Here is a 24,333-nt window from a genome sequence, read left to right on the forward strand (position 1 = left end):
ACACTGATTTTTTTTTTTTTTTACCATCACTGCCTCGCTATTTTTGTGTGTCATTATAACCTAGTGATTTGGATTTGTTAGTTGAACGCTAACAAACTTCTTGCGCTTGGATCTCATGCTGTCTTAGATCTCATGTTGTCGCTTTGGACGATGTCACAATGCCACAGAGTGTTAGCCTGCATAATTTTGGTTTACAGGTTAAAATATTTAAAAATAAAACACAAAGAAACAGAACTTGCACTCAAAAAAATAACTCAAAAATGAACTCAATTTAATTGAGTGCAGGATTTCCATCCAATCAATTTGTGTAGCATCAACCAAAAAAAAAAAGAAAAAACAATTTACACAATTACATGCACTTGAGTTAGTCCAACATGATTTTATCAAATAAGGCGTAATCTCAAAACTCAAAGCGTTACATGAAAATCTTCTAAATCTTCAAACTAAAGTGAAGTTTAAACTCTAGCAAGTCTTTCTATTAACTTTAAACACCTAAGATGACTTTTATTGTCAACATTCCTCTCTTAATGCAATCCCATTCAAAGCATGCTGGAAACTACAAATCCCCTAACCAGGTAGTTGGACCAACACAATTCTTTCATGATGTCTCAACACAAAGTGCTTAAGTTAACCTAATGGTTTACAAATTTAAGTGGACTGAACATAAAACATATCCCAGAGATGGGTTGCAGCTGGAAGGACATTCGCTGCGTTAAAAAATGCTGGATAAGTTGGCGGTTCATTCTGCTGTGGCGACCCCGGATTTATAAAGGGACTAAGCCGACAAGAAAATGAATGAAATGAATGAATGAACATAAAACAAAGAAATTGGACAAAGAGATCACAAGAATTGTGTTGTTTTGGTTCATTAACTTCATTTTAAACAGGTAGTCTGAACATGCAGCAGTAATTTTTGCTTTAAAATGTGATTCACCCATTTTAAAATGTTTAAGTTGCCCCAAAGCCCACTGCTGTGTGAAAAAACAGTCATAACATGGCTTTGGGTTTAAGTGTTGTTAAAGTTAACATGTTTAAAGTACGTTGATTTCAAGATGCAAAAAATCTGATTTAATGCATGTTTTCAATATTCTGATCACAAGCTATAAAAGAGTGTTTTTTTCTCTTTTTGCTCTTTAAACTGTTTCTTCTAGGGGCATTCAGTATATGTGGCAATAAGGTCAGAGGAAGCTTAATATTGGTGCATGGGTCTGTCTGAAATGCATTAAGCGGCCTTTAAAACAAGTGTAGAAATAAAGGAATGTTTTTAAAAATCTGTTCTTTTGATCCCAGCTTGTATGAGCACAACAAAAAAAGCAATCCAACATTTTTGCTAAACTTTTATAGACTGAATTCAATTGCTTTCCACTGGTTTATGGCTTTGTGGCTCTCATAACACTCCCGATGTTAGGCTCTGCAGTGCCAAATGGTCAGCAAGAGTAATAGTACAGAACCGCAGATGGCTGAGAGACTGAAAACTGTACCCGCTTGAATCTCCTATTGTTATTTAAGCATTCCATGCAGAGTGTTTGTGACATCATCATCTATTTATGGCTCCAAAGTGAGGCAGTCAGAAGTTAAAAGGTATCCATTAACGGCCAGCTGCGTGCACAAAACATCAGCTCCCATTCTGCGTCTGTGAACCAGTAATTCTACGCTATTCATAGACCGGACATGGATGATTGGGTTAGCAGCACTTTGAGACTCATCAAATGTGTAACACTGTGGCCTGTCGATTATATCACCATTCATTTAAAAAGAAAAAAAAAAAAAATCCCAATTAGCCTATTTAGAGAGCTTTTAAGTTAAAGAGTAACTTTGTTAAAGCATTTGGTATTAGTCTATAAGTAAAACACATGCTATATGTTTTAAATGGGTAAGAATAACCTATTAATAGACTGTGAATAAAAAAAGTGAGGTATGATGCAATATAAAAACATACAAATGGTAGGAAGTGTCTGTGATCATTTTCTGCCAAGGAGGTCAGATTTCTTAGTACTTATGACCAGCATAACAGATGTTAAATTAATCATCGAACAATATTCTGCATCATTGTCTTTTCAAGTGGTCAAGCTGATTACACACAAAGGATTTATTAAGCCTGTATATATCAAATCAGAGTAACAAAACATGTCATTACCATATTATAAATAGGTTATTACTTGTTAACAAAAGGAAAAAGTCAAGCATGACGAAGCAGGAACATTAATTTGGTTTGTTATTACATTAGATCTCTGTAAATGATATCAATACACACTATCCTGCTAAAAAAAAAAAGTCAGATTTCCTGGAACTTAAATTCATCTTAAATGTAATAATGATGCAATAGTCTACCTCATTCATGGTTAAAATGGTCAAGTTTTCAGGCTGTGGATATATTAAGCTTCCATTAATTAAATCAGTCACAAAACATGTTATAACTATGCTCTAAATATGAATAAACTGTGTAGCTAAATGATTTGTAATGCTGAAAGAAGCCTTTAGATGACATAAAGACATCCTACTTTGCCAAGAAGGTCAGATTTCCTAGCACTTATGAGTAGCTAAATGGATGTTAAATTCAATAATAGCACAACACTCTACATCACCGACTGTTCAAATGGTTAAGATGTCTGGTTGTACATCTTAAAGGCTTTATTAAGCAGCCATAAATGAATTCTATGAGTCAAGCTCTTTAAAGGTGTGACACAGACTGCTGATGTCATGCATGCAGAGTCTTAATATAGCATACAAAACAACTTTAATACAAAGGCATGACATACACAGTTTCTACCCAATAACTTGCTTTCAATGGTGTGAAGTAACAATTCGGAACACTCAAATTACTGCTTTTGAATTGTACATTCTACAGTATGTGTAGTTTTACAGCAGTATTTTTCTTCAACTTGCTGTTAATACTTTACATGTTGTTGCTTTTGTCTACAGTAACTGCTATGTAGAATAATCAGATGCCCGATTCTTGTTCGTTCAAAACGCGCATAGAACAATCACATCAGACAGACCAACCAAAAGACATAAACACTTTATAACTGTAGTAAACATGTACAGTGTAAAAGCATTAATAATGTCCGAGACGACGCAAAATCACTAAATGTAACAACTGAGATACTGTTTAGACTGCATGTCATTGATGAAAAGATGAAGAATACCTATACTTTATGATGACTGAAATCACCAAACAGCTTTAAACAATAGCTAAACACACTAAAAATGTTATGTTTTTAAATACTGTAGATACTGTGTCTATTAGTGCTGCATGAGCACTTTTGGTTCAGCTGACTGGAATGTATTGAATGGGCATTATCAGTGGTAGATTTGGATCAGTAGGGAGCCTACTGCTAGGCTCAGAAGGCTGTTATCTTTCTACCACTTGGTTAATGAGCTTAAGATCACATACGGCTGCAGCCAGAAGTTAACGAGAATTATATTATTTATTAAATTTCACATTAATTGTGTTTTATTAACGTCTACCCCCACCCCAATTCTAAACCCAACCATCACAATAATGTAAAGAATGATCTGAATCTAGAGTCTTCCCTATTAGTATAGCTAATTCACAATGTGGATGGATAACAGCCTTCTGAGCCTGCTAGTGGGTGCAAGAGGTCCCTACTGGCCCATATCTATCAGCTGATAACCACTGATATCACCCATTTAATCGAGTGATAACATTTGAAGTAGGTGTTTGGTTTTTGGCAGCAGCTGCTGAACATTTAGAACTTATGAATCAAGGTTCAAAGTGCATGACCTGAGCATTAACATATAATCACAGTTAGACTTTTGCCCCTTAGGTTACACAGCTTTTACTCTGCATGTAAATACATCAGCCTGCTTTTTATAGGTGAATATATTACATTTTATATTACTATACTACTCGAGTACTTTTAGAAGGGCTATTTATTACTGATACTTTAGTATTTTGAACATATACTTTTACTCTATTTGCACAGCATTAATGTAATGGCAAGTAATGGGACATTTACTATAGTATTTCAGTGCTCTTTCCACCACTGCCTTTGTTAGTTCACAAGAATGTAAACTATAAAATTGCAGAATGTAAACCAATGAAGACCCAACAGACTAACAGTTCTATTTGTTTTCAGTTACAATACTTCATTACTATAAAAGACATACTGTCAGGTCCATAAATATTGGGACATTGACACAATTCTAACATATTTGCCTCTGTACACCAACACAATGGATTTAAAATAAAACTAATGTGATTTACCTTATCAGCTTTAATTTGAGGATTTTTACATCCAAATTAGCTAAACGCTGTAGGAATTACAAGAGTTTGCATTTGTGCCTCCCACTTGTTAAGGGACTAAAAGTAATGCTTGGTTGCAAATCTGTTGCAGTCAATTACAGCCTGAAGTTTCATTTCAAATCCATCGTGTTGTACACAAGACACAAAAATGTTAAAATTGTGTCACTGTCCCAATATTTATATACCTGACTGTAAGTATGTGTCAGTTAATAACAATAACTTTTATTATTAGAAAACAAATTACCTTCACTGTGAATTTTTTTTGTTAGATAACGGTTTCTGTTTTTTTGGGATAAACAAGTGAATTGCATTATGGGGCCCTGATCTCTACTCTGTTGAGTTTTATTGTTGAAAATTCAACTCTACAGTTTAACAAAGTGACTTTTATTGAAATGTTAGTAGCTTGAAATATAATGATGTATAAGAAGTCATATATAGAGAAATAGGTGTGTAAAATAACAAAATATGTTCTGGCAGTTTATTATGAGGATTTTGTAACCTATTAACAACACCTACCAAGACAATAAATCACTTTAAACTACAAAAAAATGTTAATAAAAGACACTTTTTTGATTTTTTTAAAGGTTAAAAGTTGATGGAAGACAGATTAAGTTGCCATAACACAATTTAAAGGCATAAATAAATGGGGGAAAAGTAAAAACATGGATCACAAAATATGGAAAACTGCTGATTTACAGATATTTTTTACAATATAGGAAGTCTTACTGTAAGAGTTTTACAGTCATTTAAAATAAACAAGCAGAAAAATTATAATTTTACTAAAATATGATTGCACCTTCAACAAAAATTTTTGTAGCCTTTTTCCTTGTCATCATTCCACACATTTTTTGTCTCCAGTGTGAATGCATTAAAAAACTCTCTCAGGAGAACAGTGTGAGGGCTGTGAAGCACAGCGGACGAGATCTGCAGGGCTTTCGTTCTCTCCAGGCTGTCAATCACCCGTTGATAAATGCCCGTGGGATGTGGCCAAGCACTTCCCATCATGCCTTGCAGTCATTTATATGAGTGGCCAACTGATAACAGTATGAAGTAGGGAATGGAGATGTCGTTGTCTATTTTGGTCCCAGACCAAGTTTCTTTTTTAATAAAGGGCTGTTAATATGTACATACTGAAAATACAATAAGTTGCACTCCATTAAAAATAAAACATAAAATAAGGTGTTACAGAATTGGATGACAAAATCAATAAACGTCATAAGGGTATTTGTTTTCATACTGCGGAATATCAGCTTTGGTTTTAAGTGGTGAGAATGGTTATGTAGGAGACATTCATTTGAGCATGATCTAACCGAGCTAGACTCCTTAATTAGATCCATGTTTAATTTAAGCTATGTGTAGGAACACAGCACTTTAATGAGCTGTTGTTATTCTTCTAAGAATATAACATATCCATGTATTTGGACTTTATTAGGTACGTTTTATTAATGAGGCTAAACTATGTTTACAAGCTGAATATATCTTTCATAACTGTTGAGTTTAGGCAAATATGTTCCAAATGCTGCTTACTAGACGATTTTTTTAGACCCATTTTAAAATAATAATATTTCAAGCTGCAACCTATCTTTGGGAAACATCCATACACACTGATTCACTACGAACAATTTAGCCTACCTAATTCACCTGTACCGCATGTCTTTGGACTGTGAGGGTAATCGGAGCACCCGGAGGAAACCCACACGAACGCAGGGAGAACATGCAAACTCCAAACAGTAACACCAACTGACCCAGCTGAGGCTCGAACCAGCGACCTTCTTGCGGTGAGGCGACAGCATGGGAAAAAGCTTTGGTTGGCATGTTAGTTGCAGTACACTATGCAACAAGCTATTGTAAACAAGCTAACAATAACTATACAAATAATATTTGAAATGCCAGTAAAGCAGATTCATGGAAAATAACATGGGTAAACAGCATTTTTGCCACAAATATGTTATAAATGAGTCTGCATTACTTACATTAAAGAGAATCACTTTATTTACAGTGAATAAAAATACCCTAATTACTGGTGTTCAACATTAACTGAGCTGCAGCTGCACACCTGTCTTGTGTGTGTAGAATAGGTGAGATGAACCGGCAAAGCATGCAGTGGGCCAAACCCCTGTGAGGAAGAGGAGGCGGAACTATACTATTTCTAAACGCATTTGTTGCATTTTTTTTTTACTTACACAATTATTTTAGGTATGCATAAATATATTTTCACAAAAGAAAATTAGATTTTTTATTATAATCTTTTGGGGGAACAACCCTTGAAGGGGGGTGCACGTCCCCTCCATCCCCCCAAGGAAATATTACAAATGATATGAGCTATTTTGCAAGATAGTAGTATTCAGCTTGAAGTGTCATTTAAAGATATAGCTAGGTTAATTACAGTAGATTAACCTAAAATTATGAGCGGTAACAATATTGACCTCAAAAACTTTTTTTTCTTCTAAAAATAAAACTTTTGTTCTAAATTTTAAAATTAAAACAATAAAATAAAGCTTTAGTAAAGTATTCCAGTCAAACTAAAATAAATAAAACTTTCTCCGGAAGAATAAAATACAGTGAAAGATTTCTTGCTCTGTTAAACATCACTTGGGAAAATATCTAAAAAAAGAATTAAAAATTTACAGGAGGGCAGATAAATTTAACTTCAACTGTACTGGTAAATAGATAGATTTTTTGTGTATCTTTTTATTTAGCTAAAAAAGCTCAGAAATGACAGAATATATATTTTCATTTACAAACACATCTGTTTAGCGTTGCTTTTACTGAATTGAGCACTGTGCTATGTCCCACAGATTGCAATATTACCTAATTTCTTTTTCATCCTTTTAAAATTATTTAAATAAATTTTTTATGTCTTTAATGATTTTTATTCTTTGTTGTTTTAATTTCTTAATTTGTATTTTATGTTAATTATCTTTTATTATTGTTTACATAAATCTATTTTAATTATCATTGTGTATGAAATGTGTATAAAATAAATAAACTTGACTTTCCTTGAAGTGGACAAAATGTATTTGTCTGTTCTTGTTTATATAATACTGAATCCTGGAAAGCAGTTTTAAATAATATTTCAGGCCAAAAGTGAGAATTATTTACTGTAGTAAAAAGAATGACAACCAGCTCCAGTAGTATTACTGCCAAGTAATACTAAAAAGAATTGGAACCATTTTACATTCATAATTTTGCCATCAGGTTATTGCTATTCACTGCCTTCAAGTCAAGAATTTCTCTTTCTTTTTATTATCCGCAGGAAAACTGCACGTCTGATGAAAAGCAACACCACACAATCACCATTATTCTCCATTGAAGCAGTGTGCAACATGACAAACTCTAAATGAAAATATTTGAACTCAACTCAAGCAGCATTTACACAAAAACAAGCACAACGTTCTGGTTTTCTTTCAATCTCTCAGGATTTTTTTCTCTCTCGCTCCCCTGTTCATGTGGCCTAAGGCTCCAGTGAAGTAGGGCACAAACAATAACTGACGATCACATCGAATCATGTGCTGCATCGGAGGAAACCAGCTGACTGCATGAGCCCAGAGGAAGCAAGAGAAAGAGAGAGATGGCGATAAGAAGAATTTATTCATGTCTTTCCAGCCCTTAATCATCTGACTTTCCACAAGCCCATCAAACCCCCCTGTTTCTGAATGGTACAATCCATGACTACTCAATCCTGTACACTGATTGGGCTGTAAGAGATTGAATGATGATGATAAATAAGGAGGATGTGTATGATTTATAATGGGGGCTCTGGAAATTGACATGTTGTGTCTCTCTAATGACTCAGATGCTGATGAATGAAACAGGACCATTACATTACACCAACAGTCTTCAGATGCATTATTTTCCATTCAATCAATGCTCAGTGGATAAAGCAGACTGGCACTCTTGACACACCAGAATAGAGCTAAAAGGTATTGAAAAAAATAGATTTTGCGATATTTTATTTTTCTGCGAAAATTATTGCGATATGAATACAGTTTCACCAGATGTTTAAATAGCTCTTGATGTTTAACAATATTTGGGTGCAGAAACTGAACGACAAAAAAACTCTGACTTAGAGTTTTTTTTATAGTTCAAATACCTAAAACTTCTTAGATCAAGAAAAAATATTTAGTTTGTTTTTGTTTATCCTGTGATGTGATTATTGTGGATACGCACACATTAATATCAAAGCTAAAACAATATAATGTGCTGCCTACAAAAGATATACGAATGTGTTGTTTTTGCATTTGAATGTGCCATTTGGTATATATTAAAACAATTTAAAATGTTGTCAGTTCTTATAACTTCTCAATCCAGAAAATTGCAGGAACAAGTTTTCAGATTTTTTTAAAGGGCCTGTTTACATATGATCTCTTGACGGCCATTTACCTGTCATTTCCTGAATAAGTCTTTATAGTTTGTGTGAAAGAAGTTATTGTGCCCTGAAAGAAAGGAGTAATTCTGAACTGGAAAAAAAAGCATATATTCGAGTCTTAGGCTCAATCCCAATTCTATTTTTGTACCCCTACCCCTTCCCCTTGGCCCTTGAAACAGAGCCTGAAAGGGAAGAGCTCCAAATTTACCCCTAAGAAATGGGACAGCACCTGCACATGTCATCATATGTCATCGCAAGGCCCACACGGAAACTGCGCACGCAAAATTCCGCAGATTTTCCGCAGATTTTCCACAGAATTCAGCAGATTTCTGCAGTTTTTTAGCCCATTATAAATTCTGTTTATTTACTAGAGTAAATGTGTAAATCGGAATTTATTCGGTTTTTATTTAGTAATTTATTATTTTTTATTTAATATATTAAAGTGTAAGTTATCATACTCCACTGAATACTACCAAAATAATTCCGCAGAAATCCGCAGATTTTTACCAAAATTCTCTGCAGAAATAGCAAAAAACGTCCGCAGATTCCGTCTGGCCCTGGTCAGCTTGTACTTAATATGAGATTGACGATGGCGACTGCTGTAGTTATCCCAGATGCTTTATTTTTTGGTATTTATTTTCAGGAAATCACTAAAGGCATATATTATGTTATCATAATGATCTAATGTGGCAATGAGCTTGTAACTGTACTGTGCATTTACCATGGCCATAATTCTCTATGTAAAAACATTATACCAACCACACACTGTCAAGAGGTATTTCCCAGCCACCACACTTTTCTGACAGGGTATTTGAGAGCCATCAAGTGACAGATTTGAAAGTATGTTGTGGGACTACAACTGTATGTGAAGTTTATTTATAATCTTATTTTGAGAGGAACACCTGCTTATCATTGATCACTAGTCCCACATTAACTAACGCATGATTAACCAATCAGATGATTCCTAACTCTACTTTTTCTTACTTAAGCTATCTTCGCCTTGAAGAATCCCCCCTTCCACCTCAACCTTTACCTTTATAGGGTGGCACTGTGTTCCAGTGGTTAGCACTGTTGCCTCACAGAAAGAATGTCACTGGTTCAAATCCTTAACAGGCTGGTTGCAATTTCTGTGCGGAGTTTACATGTTCTCCCTGTGCTCGCGTGGGTTTCCCTCGGGGTACTCTGGTTTCCTCCCACAGTCCAAAAACATGTGTCATAAGTGAGTTGATCCATCTAAATTAGCACTCTAGATAAGCTCTTAACCAGCAGTATTTCTCTATTTAGCAATTAATAATCTGTCATCAGCTCTAAATAAGGAGGGAGTTCTCGAGACCTACCTGAGCTCAAACTCCCCTGCATATGGGAGGGAGCCCCATGCTTAAGGATCTTATGAGCTCAGGGATCTCTCCCGGTACAGCATGCCAAACAAGATTTATAATCAATCATCAGCTAAGTGTTAACTCTTGAAACAAGAGTTATTATTATGGATTACAGATAGCGAAACATTTTTAAAGCATGATGGTAAAACATGAATGTGGTTATGAATGTATTAAAACATGTGCTTGTTTGTTGTAAAAATTTGTAATAATTATAAAAAATACCAATTTGTGCATCTCTTGACTTGCATGTGCAGCCATGCTGCCGTTGTAGCTGGTGTATTCTAGGAAATTTTCATACCCCTTGGTCTCAAGTGTGGTCCCGAATCTCCATTCCAAGAGCTATCTAGCTTAGCCCTACGCCTTCAAGCTAAAGATAATTAGGACACCCCAAGCCCTTCATGTGAACTTGCAAATGAAGGGGTAGGGGTAAGGGGAAGGGCTAAGGGGTAGAATTGGGATTGGGCATTACATCTACCTAATATGTCCTAGTATGTAGGTTAATAACAAAAATGTCAGTCAATGGCATTCATTGGCTGCTCATTAATGATTCTAACCCTAAACACTGTAGTTCTACCAGAAGACGTGGAGGAGAAGCTGCTTCCTGATCTACAATATAAAATACACATAAAAAACGATCATGCAGTGAAAAAGACAGATCATTTAGCATAAACAATGCAAGTTCACATTTATCTGCTCCATGCCATGCACACATCTCATCATCAACACATGCAAACTGTCTTAAAATCTCATTATTTATAGTTATTTTATTTGCATCTACTGTATGATAGCCCTACATTAGCTGTGCATAAAACCTTTTTATTCCACAAAATACTTTAAGGGCTTCTGTTCCGTCCCCCTTTACATTTTTTTTGTATCCATAAAGCACCCTTGTATCCAAATGTAAAAAATTGTGTGTGTGTTCTTTTATCTAAATGCAAAATTGTATAGTTATTGAAGTGAACTGAATCAACACAGAACTGACTTAAGCTGAATACTGATACTGTTGTCTCTTTTAAGCTTTGCAGCCATATTGGTCTCATATTTGATGACATTTGCATCACTGATTGAGTTGTATTTCTTTTTTCTGTTTTGAAGAAGTCTGTATTGTTTAAAGCACTATATGAATTTAGGTGACTTGGCTTGACTTCTGTGTTTGTTTAACTGGACACTGAAGGACGTCAGTGGGTGTCCTGTGAGTGGACGCGTGGCTCGTCCTCTCTCTTAAACTTGCTGACCCAGACTCAAAGGTTGCACTGATGCGAACACACTTTAGCGTGATGAGTAAGCAGAACCACACAGACAGAGAGCAAGAGACAAAGTGAAAGAGCAACCCACACAGGTCATGAAAATAGGTGAAACTAGACAGTGGCTTAGACCCAGCAGCAAAAACACCCGTATAGGAATGTTCATTTGTGTTTTTCTGTTTGTCTATCCATCCATCCATCCATCCATCCACCCACCTATCTTTCTGTCTGTCTGTCTGTCTGTCTGTCCATCCATCCATCAAGTGAAATACAATTTTATTGGCATATGTATTGTACCATATAATAATTTCACTTTCTACTTCAAAAATTTACAGTGATTTCATTATTCATTTTTTGAATGTATTGAAAGGTACTGTAAGAAAACATTTTTACATTTACATTTAGTCATTTAGCAGACGCTTTTATCCAAAGCGACTTACAAATGAGGACAAGGAAGCAATTTACACAACTATAAAAGCAACAATGAATTGTTAGTGCTAAAGGCAAGTTTCAGGTCTGTAAAGTCTAAGAAGGAAAGTATTAGTACATTTATTATTATTTTTTTTTTTAGTAATTAGTGGTATATCCAGAGAGGCAACTGCAGATTAGGAAGTGTAGTGTAGACTAAATAGTTGAGTTTTTAGTCATTTCTTGAAAATAGCGAGTGACTCTGCCGTTCTGATGCCGTTAGGGAGTTCATTCCACTAACTGGGCAGATTAAACGCGAGCGTTCGGGAAAGTGATTTCTTCCCTCTTTGGGATGGAACCACGAGGCGACGTTCATTCACAGAACGCAAGTTTCTGGAGAGCACATAGATCTGCAGCAGTGAGAGCAGATAAGGAGCAAAGCCAGAAGTCACTTTGTAGGCAAACATCAGAGCTTTAAATTTGATGCGAGCAGCAAGTGGCAGCCAATGCAAACGGATGAGCAGCGGAGTGACAAGTGCTCTTTTAGGTTCATTGAAGACCACTCGTGCTGCTGCGTTCTGGAGCAGTTGAAGAGGCTTGATAGAGTTAGCTGGAAGCCCCCCTAGTAGAGAGTTGCAGTAATCCAGTTTGGAGAGAACAAGAGCTTGAACAGAGAGTTGAGCTGCATGTTCAGATAAGAAGGGTCGGATCTTTCTGATGTTATAGAGCGTGAATCTGCACGATCGAGCAGTTCTAGAAATGTGGTCAGAGAAGTTTAGTTGGTCATTAATCGTTACTCCAAGGCTTTTCACCATTTTGGATGCAGTAACGGTTGCCCCATCCATCTGGATTGAAAAGTTATGGTTTAGAGTCGGGTTGGCAGAAACTACTAGCATTTCTGTTTTTGCGAGGTTCAGCTGAAGATGATGATCTTTCATCCAGTGTGAAGTGTCCAACAGGCAGGCTGAGATGTGAGCTGGAACCGAGGGATCATCAGGATTAAAAGAGAGGTATAGCTGGGTATCATCAGCATAGCAGTGGTAGGAGAATCCATGTTTCTGGATGACTGGTCCTAGAGATGTCGTGTAGATGTAGAAGAGAAGTGGCCCAAGAAGAGAGCCTTGAGGGATCCCAGTGTTTAGATGCTGTAGGTTGGACACCTCTCCCCTCCAAGACACCCTGAATGACCTGTCAGAGAGGTAAGATCTGAACCATTGCATAACAGTGCACGCAACGCCCAGTGACTCAAGCGTAGATAGCAGGATCTGGTGGTTGACAGTGTCAAAAGCAGCTGACAAGTCCAGCAAAATGAGGACTGATGATTTAGAGTCTGCTTTAGCCAGTCTGAGATCCTCCACGACCGAGAGCAGGGCAAGAAAAGGAAAGAAAACTGAGAAAGTACTGTAAATCCTACCCCATTTCTTGTTTAGTTTATGCATGAAAAAAAAAAAACAATACACAAGGAGCAAACATTCAAACTGATGTTAAAACAAAACAATTCTTGAATTTTACAAGACTGTAATCTGAAATGCAATAATAATTTCAATTATTAGATACATTGAAATGGGGACAAATGTTTTATATTTGGAAAGATGTGTTTTATATCCTTAAAGTTGCATTGTACAACAAACTTATATTTTAAAACCTTTTAAAACATCAAGGTCTAATACAACAGGGAGGTCAATCAATTCTAATGATTGTGTTTCAGTATTAGCCATACTTGAAATGACCTTAAATTTAGTGGTGTTATTAAAAGAGTAAAGATTAAGAAGACTCTTAGGTTAAATTAAACCATAAAAAGTGAACTGCAATAAAACCCATGCCCTGCTTCTCCGTGTAACAGTTAAAGGCTTGTTGTGAGAGCTGTTGCAGTAAAGAAGGATGCAAGACATTATTGCACATGATATAATCACATTCAGACCCTGAAGGCATCTCGAGGGAATGTCTCTCTTTTGATTGTTAAAGGGGTCACGACATGTGAAATCTAAGTTGCCTTTAGGAGGGCCAGAGTTCATAGGAGGATTGCGGAAGCTGATATGCTTTGAGGTCAAAAAAGCTGTATAAAATGTTTCTATTATAGCGTTATATAAAATGTTTTAAATCAGATGTGCACTTTAAGATAAGAAAATTATATAAAGTAAAAAAATAAATAAATAAATGTTTTTTTATTGACCGTAGTCTACCAAGTCTATTGCAACCCAACAGATATTTTGCAGCCTTCTTTTTGGCCGTTAAACTACATTTTGTTGGAGATCACCAACTTTTAAGCATTAACATTGTTTTGTGCATGATAAATACATACTGAAGTCCATGGAGATTGCTGAGGCTGTGTCGACACTAACACGTTTTTGTTTAAACACATTCTTTTCGAGCTCACCTCAGAAGGCTCCATTTATGGAGAAAAGGTATGTGAGAGCTCGTTTGATGTTTGCTACAAAACATTTAGACAAGCATGTGAATTACTGGGTGAATGAAGTCTGGTCAGATGAGACAAAAGTGTATTTCTTTTGGCAGTAATACCACATACCATGTTTGGAAGAGAAATGACTCTGTATATGACCCAAATAATACCACACCAACAGTGAACTTTGGCGATGGAAGCATCATAGTATGGGGCTGTTTTCCATCTCATAGTACTGGCGGAATCCAAGATGAGAATGGGAAGATGGGAAACCATTGGGAAGATGAATGCAGCCATGTACAAGTAAATTCTTGAGATGAAAATGTTACTATCCACAGAGAGGATAAGACATGGATGAGACAATGATCCAAATCATATTGCAAACAAGACCCAGAATTCATTCCATAAGAAGAAAATAAAATTGTTGGAATGGCCCAGACAATCACCAGACCTGAATCCAAAAGAGATTTGATGTTTACCAGCGATCTGCAGCCACTAGATCACTGGTGATCATAACATTTATCAAAATATGGTCAAATTTCCATGTGTATTGCTGCAATGGAAATGTGTTTTATAAACAATTGGTTCCAGCGTTGAATACTAAAATAAATTCAAAAGACTTAAGGTATATGTTATTTTACAACAGATCTGTAATAGCTATAGAGATGTGTCTAAAAACAGGCCACTTCCTCTCTAGCTTCATCTACTTCCTCCCCCTTCCTGTCTCTCCTCCTCTTCTTCTTCTCCAGTCGAGTTCACCCTGCAGCCATAATTCAGCCTATTTCATCTCCTGCTCATCACAGCCCAGATTCAACACACAGTCGAAAGCTCAGACACTGTCAAACCCAAAAAGCAGGTCAATGTGTTGCTTCAGAAACACTCCACATGTCTGAACACTGTAGACCACAGTCAGACAACCTGTTTACATTTACAACTACAAAACATTGACATGGACACCAGGCATAGCCATTTTTATCTTTAGGTTTTGTGGTAATTTTGTAAGTTTTGTTTGTTGCATTTTGATGATTTAAAAGAAGAACAATAACATAATAATATATCATTAAGAAACAAATATTTGTGTAGCTTTGTTACTTTTTAGATACTTTCTAATATAATGATTTATTATGTTCTAGAATATATGTTAATAAACAATGCATTATTTGAATATTATTAATAAAATAATAGTAATACAATTTTAAATATGTAGTAGTTGTTGTAGAAGTAGAAATAATTATGAATAAATAAATGTCAATAAATAAATGATATTTATTTATGGCTGTATATCGGCACTGGTCGGAGTGTGATATTGTGTTTAAACAACAGTTCGATGGAATAATAGTGTATATGAAAAAGAAAATTAACACAGAGAGTCTTAATTATTTTTTTTGTATGAGGAACTACTTTCTTCACCAACATCACTTTAGAGCTAGTATTTGAATGATTCTCTAGCGTTATGTCTAAAGTGATGACAAAACAGGTGATTTTGCTTACATTTTAAGATTATAAGGCTTAATGGCATGACATCAGTCTACAGAGACTTCCAAGTATTTCTCAGCTGCAATCGGGAGATCACAATAAAAATTAAAACTAGGGATGCATGCTATATCGGTGGCCAAATCGTTATCGGCCGATAAATGCTATTTTTAAGATTATCAATATCGATCCGATGTCTAAATTAGGCCGATATCTTTAAGCCGATAAATTATGTAATTGTACAGGACTGCCTGCCTCTCGCACGTGTGGGCGGAACTTGTTTAGACTTGTCCAGTGCACCATAACTACATAGCTGCATTCTAAATAATTGCATTCTGGCCTAAAAAAGCCTAAAAAGTACAGTATGTTGTGCAACAGCAGCAATATTTGTCAGACTGTAGTGTGTTTATTGATTAGCTGTCACACTATGTGGGCTGAGTAATACAGAAGGGTGAGGAGGCTGTAAGAGTTCTGATATTATTTTTATTCTGATATTTTTATTATTAGCCCGCCTGTTTTTTTTTTTTTTTTTGCCCAATTTCTGTTTAACAGAGAGAAGATTTTTTTAACACATTTCAAAACATAATAGTTTTAATAACTTTCTATCAACTGATTTATTTTATCTTTGCTATGATGACAGTACATAACATTTGATTAGATATTTTTCAAGACACTTCTTAAACAGCTTAAAGAGACATTTAAAGGCTAAACTAGGTTAATTAGGTTAACTAGGCAGGTTATGCCGAGTTCAGACTGCAGGATTTTCAAAGTAGTTGTGTCACAGATGTTTTCACAATGCATGACAATCTGGGCTAATGTTTTGTCGCTTCTTTGTTTACACTGCAAGATGGAACGGCGACAGGGGCTTTCACATTGCATGACTTTACAACAGGAAGAATCGCCAACAACTTCGTCCAAACTACGTCTTATAGCCAAAAACAAGTAGTATATCTTTTGTTATTAACTACATAACGAGAAAGAAGCCTTTAATGGGGTAAAAAATGTACATATTTGCTCACCTGGGTTTGAAGAAAATTAGCAATTTCTCCTCAACCTACTTTTGTAACTTTCTGTATGAAACGTCAAACAGACACGCATGCTCCTGTCAAACCTCCACTAGTTTTTTCTTCATTTCTTGGGTCCAAATAAACAGAAAATGAGCACTTTTAACTTCTCCCCCAGACTCCCGCTAGCCTGCAGGTAAACACACACAAGTGAATGCTGCTCTCTCATTGGCTGTAGGTAATCGCCGATGTTATTTTCAGTAAAAACTCATTTCACACAGCATGATTTGAATCGCCGACAGCTCCAGAAAATTAGCACGCCAAATATCTCACAGGTATCTGTGACTCATCTGTGATTCTCTCAGATCCCGTCTTTAATAGTTCATACTGTGTGATTGTCACAATCAATTTAGCTTACCCAATTCACCTATAGCGCATGCAATTGGACTGTAGGGGAAACTAGAGCACCTGAAGGAAATTCACATGAACACAAGGAGAACATGCAAACTCCACACATAAATGCCAACTGGTTCAGCCGGGACTCGAACCAGCGAACTTCTTGCTGTGAAGCGACAGTGCTAACCATTGAACCACTGTGCCAGTATTATTATCATTATTACTATTATTATTATTACTACTACTACTATTATTAATTTACTTGTTCGATTATAAGTCAGTAAACTCCCCAGGTGCTTTCAAAAACAAAGTTTAGATTTTAAATGAACTAAACTATTTAAATAAGGCACTGTCAGAGAGTGTGGATTATTTTTTAGTTAAAAAATGCCTGCAAATAAAATTGATAGCAAATGAGCCTATTGTCTAAATAGATGAGTATCTTTCCTTGTAATCATAGTCGGTCCATTGCCTCCAATTGGAGGCATTTAGGTCAGTTTGCAGATTGTTTGTAAATATAATAAGGTGATCCACCAATCCTAAAGCAGCAGATCAATGAAAGCACAATGAGCTCAAAGAAAGAACTACTACCGCAAAACCAGGAAAAAAAAATCTGATTTATGCTAAGATATAAACAAACCGATTCTGAGCTTTTCAAATAAGCAAAAGCCTACATCAATCACACAATTAGTGTAGACAGCGTAAAGTGGCCATTACAAACACAACCAAACAATCACTGTGAATAAAAATCTATTTCAATGCTGTTTAAAAGACATTAGCAAACACAGTTCTCAATTACAGCAGCTCATAATAACATGGCTTTCCTGCTGGTATAGGATCATTCAGCCAAAGAGCCTCGTAAAGCATTAGCGTGGAGTTGATGTGGCGAGGGCTAATAAACCGCTGCCATGCTAATTAATGGAATCGTTCGCACGCATGTATAATCATGATGAAGAGATGTAATATTTACTATAGTTATATTACAGTGTGTCTGAATACTGTCATAACACAGAAGATCAATAAATCGTTATCATTGTGGTCTACACTGCGGCTCTTGTAAAATGATCATGTCGTGCTTGATAGAAATGAGTCACATGCTAATGTGTGCAATTCATTTCATTATTATTTTATGAAATATACAAGGCTTTTTGTTGTCTTGAATGATAAACGCAATGTTACATAGTTTCAAAGTCTGCTTTCGAACACAAAATTTCACGTTTTGTACAATGTTCCCGCTGATATCTTTCATACATTTCAAGTATAATGCATATAATTTCTTATAATGCTTTCAGTTGGTGCTCTTTAGATTCCTATGTACTGAACGGCATCACTGTATGGAAAAGAGGAGGATGGACATTTTTCAAAACACCTTTTTTTTTGTTCTACAGAAGAAGAAAAGAGCCACACTAATTTAAAATTGATGAAAATTTGTATACACTTAAAAATGTAGATTTTACTCAGCAACACATTATACATTAATTCTCTGTGGCTGTTTGTTCAATTAAAATATTAATTTTTTTTTTTTTACACAAAAGGAAACATTATAAAATGAAAAAAATGCTATGTGTTGCCCAATCTCAGAAGAAAAAATTACTACAGTACGTATTGTCAGAAAAGTGGCTAATTTGGACAAATTCGTATGATTTCCTTCGTATATAAACTTAGGATTTGTTAAAGAAGGTGTGCCCCTTAACCTATCCCCCCTCCCCCTCATTTACAGATGAGCAAAACATACTAAGAAGTACAATATGAATGAGAAACTAGAAATGAATACGAACTAGCCACTAAGTCACACTAAGTCATGAATTGCCATGAGACTGAGTTGGTTGTTCGAGGTCATAAATGACAAAAATGTTGAACAAAAGTTAAACTGAATGTTTTAATCACAACAAAGTGATTACTTGAGCAGTTTAACACATTATTATCATGTTAACGCATTAATTAAAGCCGACACATTATCATTTTAAAACTCCATTGCTCACTGGCTCTGTATACACAGACAGACAACCAATGGTCACACGAGTGTTGTGATAATAATAATAATAATAATAATAATAATAATAATAATTAGTAATTTCTTACATTTTATTACCGGTTTCCTAGACACTCAAAGCACTTGACATTTTTATTTTTAATTTTTTTGCAGGGGGGATGGAATGTCCTCATCCACCACTTGTATGCAGCATTCACTTGGATGACGCGATGGCAGCCAATTTGTACCAGACCGCACACCACACGCAAGCTAATTGGTGGAAAGGAGACAGAGTGATGAAGCTAATTATAATAAGGGGACGGTTAGGAGACCATAAAGGAAAGAGGCCATTGGCCAAATTTGGCCAGGCTGCTGAGGTTAAACCCCTACTCTTTTTTTAAAGGACATCCTGGGATTTTGAATGACCACAGAAGGTCAGGACCTCAGTTAAACGTCTCATCCCAAAGAAGGCACTCACTGAGCAGTATAGAATCCCCAAACAGACCGAACGTTAGTCACAAATCTAAATTATGTTTTGAAATATAGTACAATAGAACAGTTATTATTATATATTGAACATGTACAACATTTCACAGTGTCACACTGTACCTTTGGATCTTTTAAACACAGACAACAGAAATGATTATGATCAGGTAAAGACATTTTAAAAATACCCAAATCTACAATTGTACACTATGGCACTAATGATTGTTTACTCTTCACCAACGACTAACTGTCCTCAGACAGTAAGCAGAACTAAAGCCCATGTCTCCACCAGGAACAAGAGCATCACTGATGTGATATGTGAAGCGCCACACAACAAAACCTCCTTTTCTCCTCTGCCAGAACCACAGAGACTTCTGGAAGGACAGCGCTGAGGACTTGTGACTAGATTTACTGACACACTTTTCCTCTGAGCGTCAAGCTAATCTGGGTTTAGGCGTGATTACGTAAGCCATCAGTTTTTCCCATGTCTCTGGGCAATAGAAGCGCAGCTAAAAAACCGCGTGTGGTGATTTGGAGTCCTCTTTGTTCGGGAGCAGAGACTTGGACACAGATTTTAGTATCACCAGTTTCAGCTGCTGCAATCACACATGGCCAGCTGTGACATGCCCATATTTTCACAGTCTCTCAGCTTTGGAAAAAGAAAATCACTGAAATGTGCAGCAACTGTATCTTTCGTGAGTTTGAAATCATTTCTTTCTACGACACCACTGGATATTAAGACATCCTCATTGGAATATGGTACAGCAAACGCATCCTGCTTTTTTACACTAACGTACTTGTATAGTTTGCATGAGGGCTGGATGACTGATCAAATGTGATTTTCATGCACATTTTGTCAGTAAAGCTGGTTCTGTACTAAGTAGTAAATCTCCAGAATGTGCTTTCGGATGAAGCAGTGTTTACTACACACAAGTGTTAGTTCACTGACAAGTGATGCAAAATCATGGTCACAATCTATTTAATCACACAAAATTCTGCAATAATAACAGCTGTTTTAATTATTCATTCTATTATTTTATACTTTATTACAGGGGTTGTCAACCTTTTTACTTCAGGCCCACTTCTCTGACATTTTCTCAAAAATGTTTCTATGGAATAGTCATTTAAACCTTTTTTTATTAAAACACACACAAACACACACACACACACACACACACACACACACACACACACACACACACACACACACACACACACACGCAACCTTATACAACACACAACTTATTAAAAACATCCTATAATGTAAATACGTTGTCATTTAATAAGAATACGTAAATAACTCAATTTTGAAAAAAATGTCAGATAGAACCTTACAATACTAATGTGACGATATATAAAGAACCACAGGTCAACATTGAGATTGCAAAAGACCAGCTTCTACTTTAAGACTGACTGAATATCTACAATTAAATATCTACTAATCCAAAAATAGACAAATGTAATCACAAAAAAAAACACCCTAAATCTGTTGAACCATGTCAATCTGATGGCGGTTGAGCTTGCAGCTGGATATTATTAGGAGATCGTTGACAGAAGCTCTGCCAGAGCGGGTCTGAATCTCATGTGCAAGTTAATCTTTACATTCTATGGCAGAAACACAATTAAGCCTAGCTAGACCCTCCTGTATGGGCATTATAAAACACTCACAGGACACTCATTTTGACAACTATGTGGATATATTAAATAGTTTTAACAAAAATACACAAAGAGGGACTTTCACTTTCACTTCACATAGTTTGTGAATGAACAGACATAATAGTTACAGACGTGATCATGAGTTTGAAGTAATTGATCAGAGAACAGAATAAAGTGCATTACTTCGATCATTTTAATATAGCATATTAATAATGAAATCCAACAGTTATAGTATAATATTGAGAGTTAATTTTAAGCTATCTCACGGCCCACCTGCAGGATTGCTGAGGTTCACTAGTTCAGAATCCCAGCTTTATTATCAAGAAAACTCTAATAAAACCAACTTCATTCATTCTTACAGTATGTTGACATAGCTCTGAGTTTATTAGTCATGTTGAATCAAGGAAAGCTGTTAAATCAAAGAAAGAAGTTAAGTCTTATTGCATGTTTCTTATTGCACCAGATGCACAATTAATCATACAAGCTACTTATGTAAAAACGTAGTTTTTTGCTGATACCATTAACTGATAACTCTTTACTTGTGGAAGCATAATAGGAATTCTGAACATAAACATCCTTAATAGGAATTTCTGTAAGCCTCATTACAAGAAGAAAAGGTACACAAATAAAGTAGCTTACAGAAAAACCATATGAGCTTCTCATTGAACCCATAATATTGGTTTAAGGTTAGTGTGTTGTTCAGGATTACATACCAGCAAAGCAATACTGAGATTGAATTGTTACAGAAATGACATTTATACATCAATATAATATGTAATAAATCTTAAAAACTATGCTGATTTAAATAGCTATAAACAGACATGTTCTGTATACGCATTAATCCCATTATAACTGCTCCTGCCAAAGTGTGCATGTGCTGGTGGGATGTAAACAGATGCTGTTTGTTATTACGACTACTAAATGTGGAGGAGTTCAGATCAACAATGTGTTGCTAACTTGCTACCATTTATTATTTTATCATATTTGCAAGAGTTAAGATGAACCCTTGGTATGAACGTCCAGTTACATACTTAAATACATAAGTGACTGAATTCAGCTACAGCTTTAACATATTATCAGAGGGGCATTTGATTGGTCAACAGATTTGATAATATGTCTATATATGAATATTTATGCAGAAGGGCATACTGATATCATCAATATTTAAATGCTACATGCAGTACCTCTTCTACACGTGAATCCAATTTTTAATTTATTTTGGAGTGCACCAGCTTATAGTTAAGACTAACATATTGATACCAGCACTCGCCAAAAATTAACATTAATATCAACGAAATTAAATGTTTAAAAGCTTTCTTTTTGCTTAATCATGGCTGAAATAGGAATATATGACAACACTGGGAGTCTATAAGTTTCTTTGTTAAGGTACCTGTGGCAGTGCGGAGCTGAGCTGGCGCTGCAGGGAGTCCCGGTCATAGATGACGTCCTGCAGGTGCTGCTGTGCGAGGGCCAGGCTCTCCTGCGTCTCTCTCAGGGTGTCCAGCAGACGGTCTCTCTCGTCCAGCATGTTGACCATCAGCTGCTCGAAGTGTGAGTCCGGGTCAGAGGCGCTGCTCTGAGAGCCACGCTGACTCAACGCCGTGTCCTCACTGATCGTTGGCATCACCTCACACATCATCTTCACCTGCTGGAAGACAAGCAGTGCTTAGAGACCCTTCGGTCAAGTTGCTCTCAAACAAAAACTATTTGTTTAATAATCATTTTTTTCTTAAAATTCTACATGTACTGATGATTTTTTAAAAATATTTTTATTTAATTTGTTTAATATATTTGTTTATTATTAATTAATATTTTATGTGTGCAATATTTATTAATCCATTATTCTTAATCTGTTATTTATTTTATTGTAGTGGTGGCAGTCAGCAAAAATAAGCTTTTCTTTCTTAAAGATTTTGTCTGGTTTCTAGTCCAAAAATCTAAAAATTCTTAAATTAAGAACCACTTTCTAGACAAGTTAAAAAATATTGTCTTGTTTTCAGAAATAATCAGTTACAATTAGGTGAGTTTTTCCTTAAAACAAACTAAATATGCCAAAGAAAGTATATTTCACACATTAAAACATTATTTTGCTTACCACATTGACATTATTTTGCTTGTTTTAAGAAGAAACTATTTTGTTACATATTATTTGTCACAGAACAACAATTATTGAAATGACTATATTACTATAACTATATTAATGATTATATAACAGACAAAAACACACGGTGAATACTTGTTTTTAATATAAGCACATTTCAATACACATTTAAATTATTCAGATAATAATAAAAAGTTGAGATTTACACTAAAATATAAATGTATCCATGTTTTTATAAATGTATGTACTTAACTATTTTCTTTATAACTGTTTTCCAAATCTATAATAAAATTACTGCAAATATTGAATCTGCAAATCACAAATTAAAAAATACTATAAAATTATATATCCATTTAAAGGCATAGTTCGCACAAAAATGAAAATTTCCTCATCATTTACATACACTTGACTTGTTCAAAACCTATTTGAGTTTCTCTCTTCAATTTAACATACAATAAAATATTTTGAAAAAGGCTGGTAGCTGGTACCCACTGACTTCCCTAGTCATTTTCAAGTATGGTGGGTGGCAGCAAACAGCGTTTTTCAAAAGATCTTCGCTTGTATTCAAGAGAATGTTTAAAATCAAAGGAGGAAAAATAAATAAGGGGATTTTTATTTTTGGATGAATTATCCCTTTAAGATGTACATACACTACTGTTTAAAAGCTTGAGGTCAATAAGAATACATATATAAATATATTTTTTCAAAGGAAATTAATAACTTTGTTTAGTTAAAATCCATTAAACAGATGAAAAATGACTGTGCTATATGACACTCAATATATTACATATTACTACATTTCTATTTTAAATAAAAATAATAAATAAAAATCATATTTTCACTAAAACATTAGGCAGCATGGCTGTTTTTAATATTATAAGTAATATTTAATATTTTTCTTGAACACAAATTAGCATATTTCACATGAAAAGATAATACATATACAAATACTGTACATATATACAGTTTTTCCTCTCTGACTTCTGTGGTGTGGAAAATAGAAAATACACATGGATAACAGACTCACATCATAATAAATGGAATTAGCTATAAAAAAAGGACAGATTGTTCATAATTTTGAGTTAATACATTTAAAGTAGTGTTGCACATCAAAGTTGAAGGAATAGTGACACTGTATTACTGTCCACCAGTAGTTCTGATAATAATAATAATAATAATA

General features: G+C 35.2%; 1 protein-coding gene across 19 annotated transcripts in view; it reads right to left on the reverse strand.

Moving 5' to 3' along the window:
* ppfia2 (PTPRF interacting protein alpha 2) overlaps window positions 1–24,333 on the reverse strand; it is a 340,251-nt gene that overhangs the window by 227,626 nt on the left and 88,292 nt on the right. For 17 of the 19 annotated variants that reach the window (XR_015482131.1, XR_015482132.1, XR_015482134.1 and 14 more), the window contains one exon: window positions 22,443–22,700. Coding sequence is in view for 14 of the 19 variants with exons in the window: in XM_087247257.1 (XP_087103383.1) it covers window positions 22,443–22,691 (249 nt within the window). In the remaining 5 variants the exon portion in view is untranslated. Of the gene's footprint in view, window positions 1–22,442; window positions 22,701–24,333 lie in introns of those variants that run through there. The other 2 variants (XM_087247249.1, NM_001045111.1) reach the window with 2 other exon arrangements.

This window comes from Danio rerio, chromosome 4 (genome assembly GCF_052040795.2).
Source record: "Danio rerio strain M-AB ecotype USA chromosome 4, GRCz13ab, whole genome shotgun sequence".
Taxonomy (NCBI): Eukaryota; Metazoa; Chordata; class Actinopteri; order Cypriniformes; family Danionidae; genus Danio; species Danio rerio.